Here is a 16,063-nt window from a genome sequence, read left to right as displayed (position 1 = left end):
CTCAAGAGTTTCAGATGCGATCTCAACAGTGTCTCAGATTGTGCTCATGTTTGCAAAGACACCAAAGTCTGACATAAAAAATCAGCGATCTCAATATGAACTCGAACATTTCACATCAAATGATCTGAGCTGCTTCTTACTGGATGACAATGAGTGGCTCATTTGGGTCTGATTTGATTTCAGGATAACTATTTGAGATTAAGTTGATGAGCAACATATGAGCAAGTCTCTCCATTTCATGTAATTGTTAGGAGAAACAGTCAATATGTTAAAAAGATCTAATTTGTGTCTCTTAATTTCCAGCAGATTTTGTGAGCAGGTTTGAGATGTTGCACATGCTTCTCTAATAACAGCTGGACAAACTTTAAACATGCTTCAAAACATGGAAAAAATCACAGGTTTTAGGGCGAGTTTCCAGCCAGGCCCGTCCAGTCATATGGGGTTATGCAAGTCATTTCAGACCAATAATAATTGCATTCATGATGCTCACTTTAGGAGAAAGATATGTGATGTCCACACATCGAAACTGTTGCTAGACAAACTCCATTTGACAGATGTGAAATCTTGGGAAACCAGTTCGTAGATATTTCTGAAGAAGACTTCAAAGATAGCAAGAGAACACAATACAAAGAACTGCCAGTCATGGTTCTTCAAACATGTTTGTGTACGTCTAATAATGGGTGTGTGTTATTAAGGTATAAAAGAAAACGCAACTCATGTTCCTGACAGCAGAGAAAGGTCAGTTCATCTCCACTCGGCTCGGCGCTGTGATTTCCGTGGATGTGTTGGAACATTTCTGTGATCTCCACAAGGATTAAAAGCAGGTCGACTTCTTAAAGTTTAAAGTCCTACAGGATCCACGATGGGCAAATATATTGATCGCATCAGAAACTTAATCCCGGGTCTGCGGCGCCCGGACAACAATGTCCCACCTCAAGGTGTTACCGTGGATGTGGGAGAGGTTGATTATGAGCTGGAAAAGAAAAAAATGTCGTTCTACAATCCGCTTGACCCCGTACCAAAATATGACTTTTACGCCAACGACACATTCTCTGGACGTATAAAAAGCACAAGACCATCACTGGATGTTCTGCGCAAACCAGTAAGTCAATTTTAATTAAATAGTTATTTGAATGAAAATTCTTGTCTAATTTATCTTATTAACACATATATTTGAGTCTATTGAATATTGTACGTGACGAATATTGTTTGGATGGCAGCACTTTGAAATTTGGTGTTGATTTTCTGTGTGTTTCTGTCAACAGCCGGATCCTGATGATCTTCCTCCACCACCAGAGGATGATGAACGGCCCAAAGTAAAGCTTGTTCGCTTTGGATGGGTTCTGGGAGTCATGGTGAGAAAACAGGAATCATATATTTGATCTCTTTAACATCGCAAGAAGTTTCTCCTAGACGTTAAATGACGAGCTAATGTTTAAGTCTCCAGCTTCTCCGATTTTTCTCCTGAGAAAAAAGACCCCGATTTGTCTCTACAAAGGAGAGATCTCAACATCAGAGAGCTGTGGGTGACCCGAGTTTAAATCTCGGCTCCAGTCTGGCCTCATACTGTCCTATCTATGTAAAAAGCAAAATATTAACTTTAAGTCAAGTCAAGTCAAGTCATCCTCATTTATATAGCACTTTTAACAATGTAGATTGTTTCAAAGCAGCTTTACAGAGATAAACATATAATTTAAGGTAACAGAGATTGTTTTGGCTTTATAGCGGTTCTTTAATAAAGTTATTTTCCAGATAAGTTTTTGGTTCATTGAAAATTATTGTTCATTTAAAAAATGTGTCTCAAACTGTACTCATATTTGTGAAGATAACTGCTGTCAAAAGCCAGATGTCTCCCTCAGAGAACTCAAAAACTTCTTATCAAATTCACACAAGAGCTGATGTTCTGAGATACTGTCCAAATTTATTTTATACCTCTATAGCCTATAGAATTCAGGTCACATTCAGCAAAAAAAAAAAAAAAAAAAAAAAAAATTTGAATACAAGTAATAGCTAGGCTATTCTCAAGTCTCTCGGTACATTTCACCCAAATTGTCATTATCATAAAGCGTCTGAATGTTTCTTGATTCTCATTACAGTGATGAGAACTGGGACATTATGTTTAGCAGGGATAAAACTGCTCACTTTTCAGTTAATTCGCCGTTTTGAAAGCAAAATTGTCACCTACTTGATTCTTGCAGAAACGAAGAGTTTTGTTTGGTGGGTTTGTGGCGCGAACACATTTGTCAACGTTCGTTCTGCACGCTTTCGCTTGACTACAGTAGCGGCCAATCACGTGGCTGACTCCAGCCGTAGCCAATCAAACGTCTCGCAATCGCACTGCTGACTAGAGCAGCGACCAATCGCGTGACTGACATCAGCAGCGCTCGAACAGGGATTCTGCTTCTGTGTTTTGCTGGACTATTGCGGCTTTTTCTCGATGCATACATTTGTATTTACATAATGTTATTATACATATGATTGTTTGATGCTATGTATATAGGTATGCTCCCACATAAAAGTGTATATAATTGTAATTTATTTATTGTAAATATTGTTTTTTAATCAAAGTAAATAAAAAATAAATAAAAAAAGAAGTGCACTTGAAACTTATTCTTTCATAAGAAATACCCTTTGAAGCATTTTTCAGATCTGCAATTGTCTCCCGTTCATGAGTTTAAACAATGTTGAAATAAACACACCACTAATGAGTTTGCTGTGATTCTGTTTCAGATTCGCTGTATGTTGAACATCTGGGGTGTCATTATGTACCTGCGGCTGCCATGGATCACGTCTCAAGCCGGACTCAGTGAGTTGATCACTTATCACTGCTCAAATTACTCTTTTTTTTCCTTTTTTTTTATGTTCAAAAGTCAAATGACTTTTAACAGTTTCATGTTTCCTCCCTCAGAGAATTGAAAGATCTAGACCTTATCTTAAGTCATTTGACACATTTGTACATTTTTGCTTGCAGTTCTGACCTACGTAATTATCTTCATGTCTATCGTTGTCACAACAATCACTGCGACGTCAGTGTCTGCAATCTCCACCAATGGGAAGGTCAAGTCTGGTGAGTCAAATGAATTGTTTACCATAAAAACAGGAACATTTGATTTCAAATGGGTTTAATCAGAATCTTTGTCTCGTTTTCCAGCAAATATATAAATATATGCTACTTAAAACAATATAAGTTTACCTGAGATTTGTAAAATTGCCCAAGAAATGCATTGTTTTTATTTGTCTTAAACACATTTTAGTGAGGTGTATTTTTTTAAACTAGTGAAGCCAACTTGTCAAAGCAAGTGAAAACAGACTTGTTCATCTCCAGGTGGCACGTACTTCATGATCTCTCGGAGTCTGGGTCCGGAGCTCGGAGCGCCCATCGGATTGCTCTTCGCCTTCGCCAACGCTCTCGCCTGTGCGCTCCACACAGTGGGGTTTGCAGAGACCGTCAGAGATCTTCTGAAAGTGAGACATGCACACATTGTAGGGCTTGAGGGAAACTCAGAGAGCAGCTTTATAGAAAACAGCACAGAGTCACATGACAAGAGTGATGCACGATGACGGGACATTCTGAAACACTTAACGTGAATCACGCTTAACTTTGCTAACTATAATGCATAGTAATAAAGCATTCTATGTACAGAGTCAAGAATATGAACTCAACACGTTTAATTACACGTTAAGTAGGGGAGAGCGGGGCACAACCTAACGCTTTTTGACTTTCTCAGTTTGTGTAAATCTACTTATGGTTCAGAGTATTTATTTTTTCCCACATTAATTTCCCACATGTCTAGTACAATTATGTGGTTTTGTTTTATTAATACAGTATATACTTTTTTCTTGACATACCCCGAAAGAATGGAAGTGAAATGTGACAACATGCCCCATAGGTGGGGTACATTGTAACATGTGTGGGGCACATTGTAACATAACATATGACAGCTTAAAATGTTATCTGATCTAATAAAAAATATATACAAAACAAACTAAAATATTTTCTAAATAAAATACAATTAAAAAACTTTTTCATATAAAATAATGGCAATTTCTAATAATTAAATATAAACTAATTTTTGAGTTTTGACTACGAACACATGAAAACACAGCTATACAACATAGTTCAAAACAAATAAATAATAAGTCATTTCTGAACATTGACTCTGAGTCTTTATTCACCTTTTTCTCACGTTTTCCCAATAAAATTAATAAAAGTATAGAATATAATAGCATATTTCTAATAGGGGCTCATTGTAACGCAGTGTTACAACATGCCTCCGCCTGCACAACTGGGATTTAAACCCTGCTAGTGTCTTCTGCTATATTAGCGAAGCATTAAATAACTATCTCAACTGTTAAATAACATCTTGGAGATTAAAATAATATCAGATTTGTCTTATTTTAAATAAACACAAAAAATAGAGATGAAAAATTAATTTAAGTAAGAAATTTACTTTTGCTATGGTTTAATAAATGTCTATGGATATCTTCCAAAAAAATAAATAATTTTGGCGGAATTTTTTTTTCTATATAGTGTTGATATGGCAACTAGTAAATACACAAAGTTTCGTCGTCCAAGCATGTGCGGAAGTATTTAAAACAAGCGTGTTACAACTAGCCCCGCGTTAGGTTGTGCCCCGCGCTCCCCTATTCTCCGAAAACCTTTATAAAGAAAACACTTAATGTGACTTAATTAGTGATATTAAAAGACCAAACTCAGTACACACTGCACTAAGCATGCTATGTTAAGCTTTTTCACGTTAAGTGTTTTTGAATGTCCTGAGATGACTGACAGGACAATGGCAGAAGCAAAAGCGCAAGAGATCTTTTGGTAATAAAAGTTGCATTTCTTTGTTTAAAGAAGTGAATTTGTGCTTGTTAGTATAGTTATAAATAACATTTGTTTTAAAGTAAGGAGAAAATTCAAAGATCTTTAATTTATTTGTGTCAGTGCGCGCTGTGACGTCATGAGACAGTTAATGGTTGTTTTCATTGTAGCTCAGGCTACTAACTAATAAATAGACTAATTAATAACATGACTTTTATTTTTATTTTTAAAGACATTTATTTATTTTAAACCGTTGTTTAAATCTCATCCACAATCGTTTTCTTTATTCTCAGGACTATAAAGCTCAGATGGTGAGTGATGTCGATGACGTGAGGATCATTGGTGCGATTACTGTCGTCATTCTGCTCTGCATCACATTCGCTGGCATGAGTTGGGAGGCAAAGGTATACTGTCCTCTGCTCCTATTTTTGATCATTTCCCAAAACTGCCTCTTGTAACACGAATGTTCTCCTTGGTTTTCGCTCCACCACAGGCTCAGATCCTGTTCTTCATTGCGATCATGCTCTCCTTAGCTAGCTACTTTATTGGGACGGTCCTCCCCCCCGACTCAGCTAAGCAGGCTGCAGGATTTTTCGGCTACCAATGTGAGTAAACAAGATCCAGATCGAATGTGGCCTTCAAGTGCATCTAGTTGTTTCTAAGTTTGGGAGTCTTTATTTCGACCTGTTGCAACAAAACAAATAAACAGTAGATGACAAGCTCTTGTTTATCAAGCTCAGAACTGCAATGTTAACAAAACATATGATTCATGCATGAGTAGCCCTATATTAGGATCCCCCTTGGAGATTAGGGGAGTGAGGTTTATAGCACAGCTCACACTAGCCTAATTTTGTTACAATCACCCCCTAAACCTAACTCCCATCTGGGTCACGGCACCACTGTAGCCCCTCCAGTTCGCACTGCCCACTCTAAGCGGGACGCAAACCCAGGCACATCTGCACGGGAGGTGGGCTCTCTAACAATGAGGCTAAAGACTGCAGTCTTTAGTGTCAGTCGCTAGATCGCCCCTTGAGATTAGGGGAGTGAGGTTTACACACTTTTTTTGTTGAAATCCAGACCTAAAACGTGAAATAACTTTGTCAAATTATGAACTTTCAACTTGATGTTGGTTTGTGTTGGAACAACCAGACCTAAACACAGTTTTCTTCTTCCAGATGATATTTTCATGTCCAACCTACTGCCTTCCTTCCGAGGTGTAGATGGATATTTCTTTAGGATGTTCGCCATCTTTTTCCCAGCTGCTACTGGAATTCTTTCTGGCGTCAACATCTGTGGAGATCTCAAGGTAATATTGCCAAAGTAGGAAAGTCACCATGCCCTAAAACACTACAGAAATGACTTGTGTTTGTGGTTTTCCAGGATCCAACGGGTGGGATTCCTAAAGGGACACTGCTGGCCATATTGTGGACCACCTTGAGCTATTTATTGATCTCAATCACATGTGGTGAGATTCGACCTTTTACCGTCACAATTGAAATGTGTGTCTTATTGGTGATCTGTTCTCCTCACTGAATCACTTCCTCTCTTCCTCCTCAGCTGCAACTGTTGTAAGAGATGCTTCTGGCAGTTTGAACGATAGTTTAGCGCTATCGAATTATTCTATCCACTGCACCGGTCTGGGCTGTAAATATGGCTGGAACTTTGACCGCTGTGAACAGAACTACACATGTACATCTGGACTGGCAAACAACTTCCGTGTGAGCGCATTGGCCCATATGGTTATAGTTTTCATTATTTTGTTGTTGGATGGATGGATAGACTTACTAATAGCTATTCATGTTTTTTCCCCCCTCCAGATTCTTACCACTGTTTCAGGATCTGGCATTTTGATTACCATTGGTGTCTTTGCCGCCACCTTATCATCAGCTCTGGGTTTCTTGGTGTCTGCACCAAAAATTTTCCAGGTAGATGATGTGACTGTTGATTTAATTTTGTGTAACCTGCAGTTGACTAACATTTTTGTATGTGTGTTTTCATAGTGTTTGTGTAAGGATAACATCTACCCCTACATCGGCTTCTTTGCAAAAGGTTATGGGAAAAACAACGAGCCTCTACGTGCATACTGTCTCACGTTTCTCATCGCTATGGCTTTCATCCTCATTGGTGAGTTCTGGATCTCCTCCAGATCAGTTACTGAGGTGTTTCTCCCTGCGGATGCTTTAACATTTGGTGTCATGTTGATATTTTCAGGTAATCTGAACATAATCGCTCCTCTGATCTCCAACTTCTTCCTCTGCTCTTACGGCCTCATCAACTTCAGCTGCTTCCATGCGACAGTCACCAGATCACCTGGTGAGAACTTCATCATCATCATCAGTTTTGCATTCTGAACAGATAAACAATAATGTACCGTGAAAATAAATAAATAATAATAAACAGGATGTAATAAAATGGATGTAAATGAAAAGCTAAAAGTTAGTTGTTGCTCTGTGGGAGATTAAAAATAAGGTTTAAAATGATGAATTCTGAGTGTTCATATAAAAAGAAAACCAACAGTTGTTGGGGGGTGAAATAACCCTAACCCTAAAATAAGAAATATCTTGGTTTCTATATTTTAAGTCATTCTGAAGCCCTTTTTGAGAGCAGCTCTTCTGTGTGTCTAATATTCATGTTTGTCGTCTGTCTCTCGCAGGCTGGCGGCCGCAGTACCGTTTCTTCAGTCCGTGGACGTCTCTGTTTGGTGCTTGCTTGTCTTTTATCCTCATGTTTCTGTTCACATGGTGGTACGCTCTTGTCACGTTCGCTGTCATCCTCTTCCTCATAGGTTATGTTTCCTATACAAAGCCTCGTGAGTAACTTTATTTTTTGTCTGGTTTGCTTTTAATGACCCAATATGTTGCAGATTATGACTTACATTTTCCACTTATCATCAAAACATAATTTATGTTCAGTTATTTGAATGCATTGACTGTTGTCTGATCGTGTGTCCAGAGATTAACTGGGGCTCATCTTATCAGTCCAGTTTCTACAATATGGCTTTGTCCTTCTCGATGTCTCTGAATGGTATAAGTGATCATGTCAAAAACTACAGGTAAGACTGTAAAAGTAAATATTACCAATCTGATCTGATCACGATACACCAGCCGCTCATGATAAGCTCTCTCTTAGGCCTCAGTGTCTCGTTCTCACCGGCCCTCCGAACGCCCGTCCCGCTCTGGTGGACTTTGTGGGCACTTTCACCAAAAGCATCTGCCTGATGATCTGTGGGAACATCATCATGGTAAGAACCGGAGCTGGGCCATTTTTGATGCACAGTCTTACACTGATAAGTCTATGATATGAAAGATCATGCAAATGGGTTGAAGCTATTTACTTTATTAATTTTAGATCCCGGTTTGAATCATATATGCATGCCCATTAAAATTCTGTCCAACGTCACTCAGAAAGGCATCACGTTATGAAAGTTAAACAGAATGCAAACACGAGCAGTATTTTATTTTGACAACTTAAATACATGCACTAAAGTTTGGAATCAGTGAGATTATTAATGTTTATAGCGATGGTATATAACTTTATGATGCACATTAGTGATAGTCATGCACCCTCCATCAGTTATATCTTTAATTTAATAGCAGAGTGAATATTTAGAGCTACTCCAGCAGGGCTCAACCAGTCAAGAGCAGTAAGTGATTTTCTCTTTGTCTTTTCTTGACAACAGTATGTTTATTAGGTTGCTGTCACTTGCTGCACGTATCCAACATACTGGTACACACACATTTTCTTTTCAACTGTTCACAGTCACTTAAAGGGATACTTCAGGATTTAGCATTAAGCTTTGTATCAGTAGAAAACCTGTAGTATTTTCGAATAACCGTGCTTTCCACCCTCATGTCCCCCTGAGATGAGAGATTTATGGATTTTTTGGCCAGAGGCTAAAGACTACAGTCAGTAGGAGGAGCTGTCCCGCATGTTTTCAACCAGCCCATAGAGGGTGGGATCTCACTCACAGAATGTACACATAGTATCAGCCGTCTTTCTTTGGAAGCTAAGCTAACAGGCTCTTGTTCTGTGGAGAAAGCTGAGTAGTAGGGGTTACCATCCTCTTTTTCCCGGACATGTCCGGCCGTCGAGATCGTCCAAAATGTCCGGGATTCGGGTTTTGCTTTCTGCAGTCGCCATTCATTGTTTACATGCAAACCTTTTGTTTCAATCTAACTTAATTCATTCTGATTGGTGAATCTGAATGTAGTGTTTACATGAACGCTAAACCGTTCTCCCGCGCCCCTCGTCCTGCTCGCCACAGTAAACATAATGAATGGCGACTGTAAAACGCAAAAGCCGAATCCCGGACAATTTGGACGATCTCGAAATCCCGGGCAAACTCATCAGAGTCTCACTAGTAGCCTAGCCTTGTTGTTTTCAACTGCGCTCTCTAACCGGTAGGCGTGGATTGGGAGTGGCCTCCTAGAGCAGCGAAGCAAGTGCATTCTGGGAGTGGCTTTTCTCAGTCTAGAAAGCTCCAAATTCAAAAATAATTTCACATTTCTTCTGACCTATTTTAAATACACATTCATCTTTCCAGAGGTAAAGTATCCCTTTAAGGCATAACAAAGGATACTTGCCTATACAGGCATTTTGACATAATATTGTTTGAATTTGTCCGTTCAAGCTCAAGACGACATGAAAGAGAAGATTTAATGGGCGCATTGTCAGAGAGGCAGCTTTCTGGCTGCGCGCTTTGGATGTTGCGCATAGAAAACATCTTGAAAACATGTGATTACTGTACCACATTCCTGTTGTAATGTTTGGAACCACTCATTATACATAAATCATGTAAAAGTTCATGTTTTTACCTGATCCTACGATTTAGTTTTATTTCAAATGACACATGTGTGCTGAGTGCGCAATCAGCAATCAAGAGCAATCAAGTGCGCTCTCTCTCTCTTTACCATCGGTTAATGTTAGTAATATGCTCCTTCTCCCCTTCTGCTCTCTGTTTGCTCTTTTGTCTGTTTCTTTGTCACAAGCATTGTATAGTATTGGTGGTTGGTATCGTAGCATTTTAATGAGTACGAGTATGAGTACACCAGCGCAGTATTGACCCGATACTGAAATCGGTACATCCCTATATAACATTGTTATTCAGGAAAGATGATTTACAAAAAACCTGATTGACACAAGCAGATCACCTTGATTTCACCAAACGACTTATTCAGTGCGCACTCATGATGTGAAGGTGTCATGGGTTTATTGCGCTCTCATGCTTTCAGGAGGACGAGAAGTCCAGTTTTCCGCAGCACAGCACCGATATGCTGGTGGACTGGCTGAATCAGAGGAAGGTTCGTTCTTTCTACACGTCCTTCAATGCCGACAGTCTGAAAGAGGGCACGTCCAATCTCATGCAGGTAAGACCGTCGCTAATCTGTTCTAACACCTTTTTCTTCTCCTCATTACATCCTTCTCAAAGACTCAATCATCTTTCTAGGCTTCAGGTCTTGGTAAACTGAAGCCGAACACCCTCGTTATGGGATACAAGACAAACTGGAAGGAATGTAAACCTGAGAGCTTACAGGACTACGTCAACACCATCAGGTGAGTTCAGATGCTGCTTTTGTTCACAAATATCAGTTTATTTGTCATTCAGTTCTTTGTATATTGACGTTGTTTCATGTTTTTTGTTTAGCGACGCGTTTGACTCCAGCTACGGCGTCGCAATTCTGAGAATGATGGATGGATTGGACGTTATGGATGCTTTGCAGAGTTCAGGTGTGTCCTGTGTGTTTTATACAGTTTAATAACTTAAAAATGCATTGGTGCTGCAGTTTGAATCATAAAACAAAGTTTGACGTGGGTCTATTTTGAGCAGCAGGCAGATCCTCTGCAATGGATAATCCGGCATTCGATGCAGACGAAGTCCCGCAATCCGAAAAAGATGAGACAGACCGGAATTCAGGTGACAAACACACATTTGAAGTCTTTTTTGTGCACTTTTACCCCATTGGCACTGCTAGTGAAGTGTTGTGACAAACTAGAACGTTACAATCAACCGTCTACACTGCAAGCAATGGAATCCTGATGTCATTACCCAGTCAGCCAATCAGAACAGTGGACATTGACATCCAGTCGACCAATCAGAACAGTTCCACTCTAAATTAATTACTTTATGTTTCAGACAATTAAATACACAGATGTAGAAGAAAAATATTGATAGTTTGTAAAAATTCACACTGATGCCAATGGAAGCAAGAAAATAACTGTTCAAATACAATCTGACTGCATGTTTTATACATACTAAAGGTCACTATAAGGTTTACTGTATCCTTCTCTCAGCTCACTGTTATGTTTTTAAAGGGGTGGTTGATTATGATTTCACTTTTCTAACTTTAGTTAGTGTGTAATGTTCCTGTTTGGGCATAAACAACATCTGCAAAGTTACAACGCTCAACGTTTAAAGCAAAGGGAGATATTTGCTATTAAAGAAATTGCTTTTTAAGGACTACAACAAACGGCTGGTAGGGACTACACAAGCTTCCTCCCGGGTTAGTGAGATCACCAACCCTAAAATTTACATAAACCCCGCCCCCGGAGATATTCAGATAAAGCAGTTTAAAACACAAAATACATTTACTTGCCCAGAAAGTTAAATAAAACCATTCAGACATACAGCGCCATTGTGACTGTAAAGTGTCACATGACAAGCTTGATGCGTCGCCATGGAAACAGGAATGTGAAACATTTTAAACTAACAGAGAATATTTTACATTTATTTTAAATTGAAATCCTGATGTCATCACCCAGTCAGTCAATCAGAGCAGTCCTGTTATAATCAGCAAAACTGCATTGTACACAGGGTGCACTAACTTTTTCTCAATCAAGCTTTGGCTGGTGTGATGTAAATGTGTTTTATACACGTCTCACCTGGTTTTTTGACTCCCCATCAGATATGTCTGACGATGACTCGAATGATCAAGTCAGGTCGGTGTTTCAGACGAAACAGGGCAGGAAGACTATTGACATCTACTGGATCTCTGATGATGGAGGTGAGATACGACTGCATGAATGATACTTAAACTCACTGTGGGAAAAAAGAAAAAAAATCATGGCATGAAGTTCCAAACTGGTTCAGTCTGGGTTGGTAGACAACCATGGTTTTGGTCTTGGTAAAGCTCAAGGGGGTCTGATAAACCTCCAGCACAATCCGTTTTCACTCCCATTTTCTTATTATGAACGCTGTTGCTCTCTTTCAGGTCTGACTCTTTTAGTGCCGTATTTGTTGACCAGAAGAAACCGCTGGAAAAAGTGCAAAATCAGAGTGTTTATCTTAGGAGACCAGCGGACCATGAAGGAAGACCGTAAAGAGTGAGTGGATCATTATATCATCATCATCTTGTACTACTAGTTTTGATATGCAGAAACAGTGGTTCTTTAAACGGTGGTTCTCATTTCAGCATGAAAATGCTGTTGAAGAGATTCCGGCTGGAATTCGAGGACATTGTCGTGATAACAGACGTGGATAAAGCTCCTCTGCCTAAAAAGTGAGAAATGTTCACAAATAAACATGGACAAAATCTTGCAGGTTTGTAGGAATGCTGCCTTAATGTGCTATCGGAAAATTTCCTACTCACCACTTCTGAACACTGTTTGGTAAATGGTCAAATTATTCTTTTTAATGTTTTCATTTACCTGTAGTGTGTAATGTATCTGTTTATGTTTGTATATAATCTACAAAGTAATCTACAAAGCTCATAGTCTCCCACAAAGTGATTTATTCTAGCTAACAGAGAACACTTATCCAGACCTGCCTAAAACGCCTCGATCGAAGTCCAGATATCACTTCCTCAAAAGCCCATATCACAATGTGAAATATTAGCATAATGCCCGCAAAAAGGCAAGGTTTCTGTGAATTGAAGTGTTGTCGTCATGTCGCGGAGACGCTGTGTGTTGGATGCGAAAGCAAAACCGCTTTTGCTTTCAGAGGTCAATAAGAGTTTAAGATTTGTTTATAAAGATATTCCTGAGCTGTACAACTCAAACGTTTTCTTGTGCACAGTGCATTTTACAGAGGACAGCTTCCTGAACCAGGGAGAGTACAATGCCGGCTATAAACTTTAGACTAGTTACCACTGTGAAACGTTCTGCTCAAGTCGTGCTTGTGTAACGGAGGCCAGTAAGAGCTGTGAGAGTAATCCTCACTCCCCTGATCTCAAGAGGTGCACTAGCGACTGACGCTGTGGTCTTTAGCGTCCTTGTTAGCGCACCCGCTTCCCATGCTGGAGATGCTGGTTCGAGTCCCACTTGGAGTGGGGTGAGTAGGACCGGAGGGGTTACAATGGTGCCATGACACGGATGGGTGTGAGGTTTAGGGAGTGAGTGTAATGTGGGCCAGTAAGAGCTGTGAGAGTAATCCTCACTCCCCTGATCTCAAGAGGTGCACTAGCGACTGACGCTGTGGTCTTTAGCGTCCTTGTTAGCGCGCTCGCTTCCCATGTCGGAGATGCCTGTTCGAGTCCTGCTTGGAGCGGGGTGAGCAGGACCGGAGGGGTTAAACTTACAAAGTGGGTACCAATCGATTGGCTTGATCAGCCTCATTTTCAATGACATTAATTTTAACTGTGCATTTACAAATGCTATAGAAGCCTTGGAAGCTTAAGCTCGCGATAATGGCGAGGCCTGTTACATTTCCGATGCACGCTTGAGGTGTTTGTCCAATCACAACCTAATGGGTGGCCAATCAGAGCACACTGAGTTTTTCAGAAGGAGGGGCTTTGAAGAAATCAGCGTGTTTCAGACAAACTGGGAATAAAGGAGCTGTAATAATGTACAGTATGTACAAATTCTTCTTCCTCTCTGTTCCTGTAGTTGGCAGCGGTATGAGGAAAACATCGCCCCCTTCATGCTGAGTGAGGAACAGGCTGGAGGAGACGTACAGGAGCTCAAGAGACTGAGTCCATGGAAAGTTTCCGACAAAGACCTGGAGGCCATAAAACCCAAGGTGTGTGTGCTTGCTGGTGTGGGTCGGTTTGAACACGAGTATGATCCATCAGACCCTCCATTTGACTGTCTTTTATTTTCAGGTGGAGAGGTCGGTGAGACTAAACGAGATCATCAAGAAGAACTCCATCCCAGCGGCTTTGGTTGTAATGTGAGTATTGCTAGTTAGAGCAGTTTACCCATCCCATATGATACGTCATTTTCATGCATCAATCCAAAGTGATTCACAAATGAGTGACATCACAAGCAATTGGTCATAGTTTTGCATAATTTGGGGCCTTTGAGAACGAAGGCAAAACCAGTTTAGGCTTCTTAACTCGCTTAACTAATATGACCAGCGTTGCCAGTCAATTTATGCCTGATAACAGCTCTAAACAGAATGTGTGTGTGTTTCAGTTCTCTTCCAGTCCCTGATGTCAACTGTCCCAGTTCTCTCTATATGGCCTGGGTGGAAGCGCTGAGTTACGGCATCCACTGTCCCGCCCTGCTCATACGAGGAAACCAAGAGAACGTCATGACCTTCTACTGCCAGTAAAACACTCACATTAATGTGGGTTCATCATTAAACACAATAATTCCTGCAGGTGAAGCTGCTGTCAGTGTCAGTCTTGTGAAGATGTTAAACTTGCTGTGAATCAGATCTGTTGAACTGAAATGAGCTGCTTAATCCTCTTGTACATTGATTCTATTACAATGTATATGTATATCACATGGTCATATGTCTGTATTATCTTCAAGGAGTCGACTACAAATAGTATAAATATATATATATAATATACAATTTATATTATATATAAATATAAAATATAAATGCAATGGAGTTATGTTGGTGGAGGGAAGTCATTTATCTCAGGACTTTCTTTGCAAAGTAGAATATAAGAATTTCATGCAATAATAATAAAGACACAATAAAAATGTTACAAAATGTTACATTTTGACTGTATATGAATGGTAAATGATTAGGTTGTTGTTACAAATACAATGTGAAAAATACAATTCCGTACAATGGCAGATATCTCAATTTTCTTTGATTGTCTCATTACACCAAGTAAAAAAAATAAAAAAAAATAAAAAACTGTTTTAAAATACATTAATGCTGTAATATCTCGAGATACTGTCTCGATCACAACATATATTTAACAGACTATTTTGCAGATGAGTATATTATTTTCTTAGGACAAAAGTGCCTGCCAAATGCATAAATGCACATGTAAACACCAGTTGATTCAAAGGCACTGAAAAGACTTTAAAAGATGATGAAGAAAAGTGAGCTTGATGTTTTGCATTTAATAAAATGACATGCACATATTTTGAAGTGTGACTTTTGGGGCTTCTAACCTAAAACACACACTCAGGTTTATTAATAATTAGCAAGTATGTTTGTTTAACCTCAAATTATGATTCTTAAATTTTAAACGTAAATGATTTATGAGGCTCCAATATTATCAGATTGTGCTTTGTACATAGATTACATATTGACTAGCAGCGTCTTCCGGCATGGCTCAGTTTCTGTGATCTCAATCGGCCGCACTCTTTTTCTTTATGATTATTTTGATGATTTGAAATGTTTAATGATTCTGATGATCCTTATGATTTTAAATAATTTGATTTTTTTTAAATCTGGTGTGAGTTTAAAATCACATTTAAAAAAATGTGGTGTGCAGCTCAGATCATTTGAGACATTTTGAGATGACTGACTTTTGAATGCAGACTTTGGTGTCTAGACAAACCTGAAAATAGTTTGAGACATTACTGATCTCTTTTAAAATTATTTTTTCTAGCTTGGTCAACCTTTTACGAATCCTGAATGATCTTATTTCCCACTGCTGAAATAAATGGAGCTTTTTCTTTTAGATGGATTAATATTCTGAGAAGCACGCCTGGCTGTGTACGAAAAAGTAGGCAGCTGACCTGTTGCCTCAATGCCCAATAACTTCCAATGGCCATGAGAGATACAGTAGATAGTCCTTACAATGGCATGCACTGTATAAAGGTCCTAGATTATGATCACAAGTAATTTTCTGAACTTTTTTAATGTTTTAGGAAGCTATTGTCTGCCAAACATGTTTAAATTATTTAAAAAAATGTAAATGTTGTCATCTGAACAATTAGCATGTCGTTAATGAACACACTTTATTTCTATCCCTCACAGCCTCGTTCAATCTTGCTAAAAATGTAATATCCCACACTAGCAAGGCTAAATACGATCTAAATGGTTGTCAAAGTGTGTGTCGCCCTCCACAGACGTATTGTAATGAGGGTAAGTGAGACTTACCAAGTTTTCAA

At 39.2% G+C, this 16,063-nt stretch overlaps 1 protein-coding gene across 1 annotated transcript; it reads left to right on the top strand.

The window, feature by feature from the left end:
• Positions 1 to 721: 721 nt before the first annotated feature.
• Positions 722 to 14,706, top strand: LOC309493495 (solute carrier family 12 member 3-like). The gene is made up of 26 exons (XM_082162655.1): positions 722 to 1,102; positions 1,266 to 1,355; positions 2,731 to 2,806; positions 2,972 to 3,067; positions 3,326 to 3,465; positions 5,119 to 5,229; positions 5,319 to 5,430; positions 6,001 to 6,131; positions 6,206 to 6,290; positions 6,383 to 6,543; positions 6,643 to 6,750; positions 6,826 to 6,949; positions 7,037 to 7,138; positions 7,479 to 7,634; positions 7,778 to 7,877; positions 7,955 to 8,066; positions 10,057 to 10,191; positions 10,272 to 10,378; positions 10,470 to 10,552; positions 10,653 to 10,739; positions 11,728 to 11,826; positions 12,034 to 12,145; positions 12,235 to 12,321; positions 13,646 to 13,778; positions 13,861 to 13,928; positions 14,174 to 14,706. The coding sequence occupies exons 1-26, from the start codon at positions 863 to 865 to the stop codon at positions 14,310 to 14,312; spliced, it is 2,994 nt and encodes a 997-aa protein (XP_082018781.1). The 5' UTR covers positions 722 to 862; the 3' UTR covers positions 14,313 to 14,706.
• The last annotated feature ends 1,357 nt before the right edge of the window (positions 14,707 to 16,063 follow it).

The sequence above is a fragment of the Leuciscus leuciscus genome, assembly GCF_965113295.1.
Source record: "Leuciscus leuciscus genome assembly, chromosome: 2".
NCBI classification, from domain to species: domain Eukaryota; kingdom Metazoa; phylum Chordata; class Actinopteri; order Cypriniformes; family Leuciscidae; genus Leuciscus; species Leuciscus leuciscus.
Note: the sequence above shows the minus strand (reverse complement) of the source record. Positions and strands in the feature narration are given on the sequence as shown.